Source organism: Triticum dicoccoides, chromosome 3A, assembly GCF_002162155.2.
Source record: "Triticum dicoccoides isolate Atlit2015 ecotype Zavitan chromosome 3A, WEW_v2.0, whole genome shotgun sequence".
Lineage (NCBI taxonomy): Eukaryota > Viridiplantae > Streptophyta > Magnoliopsida > Poales > Poaceae > Triticum > Triticum dicoccoides.
The window spans coordinates 179,298,275-179,306,062 of record NC_041384.1 but is presented as its reverse complement, the minus strand read 5'-3'; the positions used below and the strand labels follow the sequence as shown (position 1 = coordinate 179,306,062).

General features: G+C 53.3%; 1 protein-coding gene across 1 annotated transcript; it reads right to left on the bottom strand.

The window, feature by feature from the left end:
* Positions 1-934: 934 nt before the first annotated feature.
* LOC119267779 (expansin-A8-like) lies at positions 935-1,986 on the bottom strand. The gene is made up of 2 exons (XM_037549217.1): positions 1,794-1,986; positions 935-1,689 (listed from the first exon to the last, which is right to left on the bottom strand). Exons 1-2 carry the CDS (start codon positions 1,918-1,920, stop codon positions 1,058-1,060), a joined length of 759 nt encoding a protein of 252 aa, XP_037405114.1. The 5' UTR covers positions 1,921-1,986; the 3' UTR covers positions 935-1,057.
* Between the last annotated feature and the right edge of the window lie 5,802 nt (positions 1,987-7,788).

Below are 7,788 nucleotides of genomic sequence, written 5' to 3'. Positions count from 1 at the left end.
AAAAAATGGAGAAAAAAGGAAATGAACAAGAAATAAACAATTTTGATCTGAGAAGAAAGAAGAAAGAGTGCAAAAAAAAGAGAAGAAAACCAAATGAAACAAGAGAAAAACAAAAAACAAAAAATGTTGAACGAGTATTTGAAAAGTGTTGAACAAGTGTTAAAATGTAAAACAAGTATTTGAAAAGTGTCGAATAAGCGTTCGGATAATGAAAAGATGAAGAAAAACGAAGAACGAGAAAATGAAGAAACAAAAGCAAAGAAATGAAAAAAAAAAACAAAGAAGAAAAAAACGAAAAAAGACAGGAGAAAACCGGCGCGTTGTGCTTCAAGTGGGTCGTGTCCTAGCCACTATCACGAACCTTTGGCGTGGCGCAGTGGCTAGTGCGCTGCGTTTGTTTGTGCGCGATCGAAAGCTGGAGCGTCGCTTAATGCCACAAATAGTCGCTACGATTTATCGTAGGGTCGTGGGTTTTAGCTCGCCTGAATTGTGGGCCGGGATTTTAATCTTAATGGGCATTCACCTTCCCGTGTTAGTAAAGAAACCAGGTTCTTTCCGCAAAAAAAAAAGAAGAAGAAGAAGAAGAAGAAACCAGGTTTGTGGACGATGCTCGCCAATAGAGGGCTGACACGTGGGCCAATGTCAACTTTCACACTGGAAAATATCTAGACAAGTTTGATTCAGCAAAACCATTTCTTATTTATTTTTTGCATGATTCTAGAGAGCCAGAGAGAGAAAACAGTATGCTTTTGATACTCACAATGCAGTAAGCTTATATATAGACAGAAACATATATACTTTGTAAAAAAAAGCACATTCCTGCGGCTGAACATGCGTGAATATCCAGCCGGTAGCCAAATACACTGATCAATGGAACAACACACAACCCAGAAACATACTGTTCAGTATACGTACAGAAACATCATTCGTGCAGTGCAGGCGGCGTGGTCTTCTCGATCGATCGTCTGGTTAATTTGGCCACCGATAAGCTGCAGGTGATTACACGAATACCGTTTAAATTTGGTTTCATGCAGCATGGATATGCACACGGATCGGGTCAGTACAACTGAGCCCCGGACGTGTACGTGCCGCCGAACCACCACCCGGGCGGCGCGACGTCGTTGGCCGTGACGACGCGGCCGTCGTCGGATTTGACGCGGAACGAGAGGCTCTGGCCGTCGAGGTTGGCGTTGCTCTGCCAGTTTGCGCCCCAGTTCCGGCTCATCTCCATCCAGTTGGTGCGGGAGCCCTTGATCCACATCTGCGCCACGCCGCCGCTGCCGCCCACGTTGGTCACCAGCACCAGCTCGAAGTAGCTGTGGCCGTTGATGGTGAACCTGATCCCGCCGCTCCGCTGGCAGCGCACCCTCCTGTAGTTGACGGGGACGATGCCGGCCTTGTAGACGGCGATGGTCTCCCACGCCGGCTGGGCCATGTCGAAGTGCTGCCGCGGCGGGTTGCACCAGCCGCCGTTGTCGCCGCCGGCGAGCGCGTAGTTGGGCGGGCAGAAGTTGGTGGCCGTGACGGTGATGGAGGCCCCCGGCTTGCACATCCGCGACTTGCGCGTGTCGCACGCGATCGTGAAGCACGCCCCGCACGACGCGCCGTTGTTGAACAGGGCGGTGCTCAGCGCCGTCGTCCGCGTGCCGTACCCCGCGCCGTACAGGTTGCCGTACCCGCAGGCGCCGCCTGATGAGATGAGATCCGTGCATGGGCGCATGTCAGCATAAGCCATGGAGCTAACTAGAAAATTTGGCGGAAAAGATGCCGAGCGACGAGCCGAATCGACTCACCCATGGTGCCGGACGCGTCGCCGCCGCCGTAGAACGTCGCGTGGGCGGGCGTCCATTGAGCCGCCGACGCTGCTCTGAGCAGCAATGCGCACAGCGCCGGGAGCACGAGCATCTTGATGACCGCCATGTCGTCGGCGTTCGATCCGGCCGAGCAAGATGGTACTGATGCAAGATCGTACCCTGCTTGCAATGTCTCTGGCTTAACTGTTGTGCAGAAGCATGTGTCGGCACGCCTATATATATACTGCCCTTGGTGCAAGCAACTGGAGTTGCAACTACGCTACAGTATTCATCATTCGGTCGCTACCGACCGGCTGACGGGGCCACGAGAGGCGTATTGACATTTCATGTTGCAAGGGGATATTTGCAGTGTGAAAGCGAGCGTGCTTCGCGCGTCGGTGTTTTCTTTGAGAAGCGAGTATCTCGGCTGCGTGCATGGTAGGCTGCTCTTGACTTTTGGCGCAGCTGCACGTTGAGTTCATGATTGGATTGGATCGAACGCTAATGTATCGCAGAGCAAAATTTTGTGCTGCCTATTATATATAAGATTCCGGATAACCGGTGTTCATGTGGCATGTGCCTTCTCCCGGCTGCTTATGAGCGGACGAAGTCACCTGTGAGGTGATGAGCATGTCATATATAGCTTGCCCGCCCTGTCCTGTGAGTTTTCAGCGCCAACGGTGGAGTTACTCCAGTAGTTTGATCACCGCAAAATGACGTGCTGTTCTGCCAAGCCGAACCAAGTTCACTTTTCGAATATTTGATCGTTGAAAATCACGAATACTCTGATACTCTGATACTCTGAGGATTATTGTTTTCCGTCAAAATGAGAATATTTTCATATATGGATGTTGATAGTAAGAAAAACGCTGCATCGTAATAGTACAACAAAACCAGCAACAAAAGTTACGGCTGATTACTACGTCTACTGCTACAGAAGACTGGTATTTTACTCTAGCTAACTTTCTAAATATCGATCAATCCACTCCGTTTTTTCGATTACACGGTTCAATGCAATTTGCGCCTAAAGTCAAAGCGTGCTACACGGTGAGCTTCCATGCCAAAGTGTGTCACATTCTTGCGTAGTGTAGCAATAGTAGCAGTACAATGCAAGTGTGATTGGGAAAAAAAAGTGCAGTGCAAGCAGGCTGACACTCGACGGTTGACATTTTATGTGCCGACGATCGAGCACAGAACATGCTCCGTGCTGTAGAATAAGTTGCCATGCATGATTTCAGGGCCGTACCTGGTAGTACCATCCGGAACCGTCGCGGTTCACGCAATTCTTTATGCACGACACGCTATGCCTATGTTTCTCAGTTAGGTGCGTACAGGTATAGCACATGCTCAAGCGCAAAAACCGGCCGGGCTAACGATTACCAAGTCCTGACTCACCGAATAATTCCGTAGGTATACCGTATACGTACGACTTGGATCAAGCAACTCGTAACTACATAAATCAAGGTCAATCATGAGAGATTTCATATGCACGTTATATCGTATCCGATGCTATTTGACAACCACCTTTGGTTGGTTGGGAACTTGGGATGATTGCCCTGCCGTGAAATAGACATATACTTGAACAGCCCCGCTTCGGTACAACCCCACCCCACCCCACACCAACCAGCTATAGCGACTAGCGGGGCGACTCGCGGGGCACCTCCGAGGGCGACCTCTGCCGACGGGAACGGCGGGTTGAGGGCCGGTTCTGGGCGCTGTTGGACGGCGCCGGGGACGCGGAAGACGACAACGGTGACTCGGACGGCGAGGAGCCGCCGGCGGGATCTCCAACGCCGTCAGACGCGATCTGCGAGGCGTTCAGAGTTGGGTACCACGAAGACGAGGTGGCGTTGCTCGTGGACTTGTCGATCCCTTGAGATGATCCGGCGAGGTTGGGCCTGCAGGAGGAGGATAAGGTCGAGATCGTCCGGCGAGTCGTCCATCGGCGTACGGCGGCAACGGCGATTCGTCCTTGGCGCGGTCCGTTACCTAAGGTGAGTCTCCTGAAACCTACACTTTCAGATTATTTCGAGGCGGGAGCTTGGACACTGGTTCAGAGAAAGAAGAAGAGGCGGCCTGCGGCGAAGGTGGTGCCGGCGCCGGCGGCCGGACGGTCGGCTGAGATCCGCGAGGCGTGGATCCAGCGTTTGAATTTTTTGATCGGCCACGATGGGCTGGATGTGGTTACGGCGCCAGTGGGCCGGACTGCTGATGGGCATTGGGCCCAAAACTTGCTGTAACCAAGTGGGCCGGGGTTAGTTGGGTATGAGGCCAAGGCTAAACCGGAATCCATCTCTAATGTTTACGATGACCCATGCATCCAGCTGCTCGATCATCGTTCTCGTTGCTCATCGCCGCCACCCCCTAGGGTTTCACGTCGTTGCGCGGTGCCGGGCTTCCCTGCGTGTGGACAGGGTCGCGTCGCTCGGATTCCTCCCATAGTGGCCATGGCTGGGCGTGGAGGTAGTGGTCCGCCGGGATCGCGGCCTCCAGTGCCCGTGCCGACCGCTGCGGGTCGCGGCGGTGGTTCACGGGGGCTTCGGTCGCCGGCGCCTGGGTTGGTTGTTCTGCTGCCTGTGTTAGCCTCCGCGGGTCGAGGCGTGGGAGCGCAGGGGACTAGGCCGCCGATGCCCGGGACCGCTGTGGCGGAGCCTCGGCAGCAGCCGCAAGCAAGCGTGCACCAGCCTCGGGCAGCGCCGCTGCTGCACGTCGTTGCGCAGCCACCGCAGAAAAGGGTGGGGTCTGCGCAAACGACGAACGCACCACCGACTCAGAGTGCGGGGACGCTTCCCGCGTCTCGGACTAGACCGCCGGCGCATGTGGGTTCTGGTGGCGCGGGACAACCTCGCTTCCCGGCAAACCGTGGTGGCCGTGGACCGCCGCAAGGACAATGGGGTGATGATGGTTATGACGCGTATGGTGATGGGCAGCATCGGGGCTCGTCGGCGGCGGGCGGCAGGCATGGATATGCATGGCAGAGTGATGGAACGACTGACCGGCCTTTTTACGGCCCTCCTGGTGGTTTTGTTGAGGGGGCATCTGGCCTAGATTACCGGCAGAGAGGTGGTTACCGAGGTTTTCGTGGTGGTCGTGGTGGCAGAAACCACTACCGTCAGCCTCCACCGCCCGCTGTTGTTGAGCCGTCGGGCTCCTCGGAGGTGGTTGTTTCCGGGCAGACGTCAGAGTTGTCCGGTCAGGTAATGGACGCGGTGACAGCTTTGGCTCATGCTGAGGTGCCTCCGACTGAACCCATGGCGATGGGCTCTGTCAGTACAACTGACAAGTCAGAGAGTGATAGAGCTTCCAAATGGGCTCGCAAAAAGGAGAAGTTGATTTGCTATCGTTGTGGTGACAAGGGTCATTTTATTGCCGAGTGTGTTACTGAGTTATGTGACACTTGCCTCAAACCAGCACATGCTATGGGGGAGTGCCCGATATTGAGTGCACCAATGCCGAGTTTTACCATCTACGGAGTTTGCTGTGCCGAGTTGATGTTCTTTGAGTCTCCTAGTGAGATGGAGATCCTAGAGGCGCCTCAGAGCATGACCACGGGGGTTGTCAAAGTCACTAAGGGTGATTTGTCTGAGGCTCAGATTCTGCAGTGGCTTAATGAGTTAGCTCCAGGTAACTTTCAGTGGGAGCTTATCAGACTTGAGGCCAACATATATAAGGTTGACTTCCCTACATCTGAGGACTTGCAGCGACTTCTGAGCTTTGGGTTGTGCAGAGTGCCTGGCACCGAGTGCATCCTGGAGTTCCATGAGTGGAAGAAGGTTGAGCCAACGGGCAAGCCTCTTACTCAGGTTTGGTTACAATTCTCGGGGGCTCCTTCGAAGCTGCTGAATGATGTTCGAGTCGCTGCTAGTTTGGGGACACTGGTTGGAAAAACTAAGAGGGTGGATATGGCCTTTACCCAAGCTAACGGGGTGGCCAGACTGCTGGTGAGTATTCTGGACATTGAGTTTGTGCCAGACTTGGTTAAGTGGACACATAAGGGCCTGATTGTTGGAAATATGCCCTAGAGGCAATAATAAAAGTATTATTATATTTCAATGTTCATGATAAATGTCTTTTATTCATGCTATAACTGTATTATCCGGAAATCGTAATACACGTGTGAATACTTAGACCACAATATGTCCCTCGTGAGCCTCTAGTTGACCAGCTCGTTGTGATCAACAGATAGTCATGGTTTCCTGACTATGGACATTGGATGTCATTGATAACGGGATCACATCATTAGGAGAATGATGTGATGGACAAGACCCAATCCTAAGCATAGCATAAAAGATCGTGTAGTTCGTTTTGCTAGAGCTTTGCCAGTGTCAAGTATCTCTTCCTTCGACCATGAGATCGTGTAACTCCCGGATACCGTAAGAGTGCCTTGGGTGTATCAAACGTCACAACGTAACTGGGTGACTATAAAGGTGCATTACAGGTATCTCCGAAAGTAGCTGTTGGGTTGACACGGATCGAGACTGGGATTTGTCACTCCGTATGACGGAGAGGTATCTCTGGGCCCACTCGGTAATGCATCATCATAATGAGCTCAATGTGACCAAGGTGTTGGAAAGGGATCATGCATTACGGTACGAGTAAAGTGACTTGCCGGTAACGAGACTGAACAAGGTATTGGGATACCGACGATCGAGTCTCGGGCAAGTAACGTACCGATTGACAAAGGGGATTGCATACAGGGTTTGATTGAATCCTCGACATCGTGGTTCATCCGATGACAACATCGAGGAGCATGTGGGAGCCATCATGGGTATCCAGATCCCGCTGTTGGTTATTGACTGAGAGCGTCTCGGTCATGTCTGCATGTCTCCCGAACCCGTAGGGTCTACACACTTAAGGTTCGGTGACACTAGGGTTATTAGGAAGACTAGTATGTGACTATCGAATGTTGTTCGGAGTCCCGGATGGGATCCTGGACGTCACGAGGAGATCCGGAAGGATCCGGAGGTAAAGATTTATATATGGGAAGTTGTCAAACAGACACCGGGAAGTTTCGGGGTCATACCGGTATTGTACCGGGGCCACGGGAAGGGTTCCAGGGGTCCACCGGGAGGGGCCACCCCTCCCGGGGGGCCACATGGGCTGCGTGGGGCAGGGAGCCAGCCCCTGGTGGGCTGGCCGCACCCCCTCCCTTGGGCCCATGCGCCTAGGGTTGAGGGGGGGAACCCTAGAGGGGGCGCCCCCTTGGCTTGGGGGGCAAGCCACCCTCTCCCCTCTCCCCTAGGCCGCCGCACCCCCCCTAGATGGGTTCTAGGGGGCCGGCCCTCTTATCCCTTCCCCCTATAAATAGAGGGGTGAGGGGAGGGCAGCCGTACCACCCTCCAAGGCGCAGCCCTCCCCTCCCCAACACCTCTCCTCCTCCGTTGTGTGCTTGGCGAAGCCCTGTCGGAGTACTGCCTCTCCACCATCACCACGCCGTCGTGCTGTCGGTGGAGCTGTCTTCCTCAACCTCTCCTTCCCCCTTGCTGGATCAAGAAGGAGGAGACGTCTCCCGTCCCGTACGTGTGTTGAACGCGGAGGTGCTGTCCGTTCAGCACTTGGTCATCGGTGATTCGAATCACGTCGAGTACGACTACATCATCACCTTGCAAGCTTCCGCACGCGATCTACAAGTGGTATGTAGATGCAAACTCTCTCCCTTGACTCGTTGCTTAGATGAACTCATAGATGGATCTTGGTGAAACCGTAGGAAAAATTTTAATTTTCTGCAACGTTCCCCAATAGTGGCATCATGAGCTAGGTCTATGCGTAGTTCTCTTTGCACGAGTAGAACACAATTTTGTTGTGGGCGTGGATTTTGTCATCTTACTTGCCTCTACTAGTCTTTTCTTGCTCAACGGTATTGTGGGATGAAGCGGCCCGGACCAACCTTACACGTACGCTTACGTGAGACCGGTTCCACCGACTGACATGCACTAGTTGCATAAGGTGGCTGGCGGGTGTCTGTCTCTCCCACTTTAGTTGGAGCGGAATCGAT

Coding starts and splice junctions, on each gene's coding strand:
- LOC119267779 (XM_037549217.1), bottom strand. CDS start 1,920: ATGGCGGTCATCAAGATGCTCGTGCTCCCGGCGCTGTGCGCATTGCTG. Junction 1,690..1,793: donor CGACGCGTCCGGCACCATGG/GTGAGTCGATTC, acceptor TCATCTCATCAG/GCGGCGCCTGCGGGTACGGC.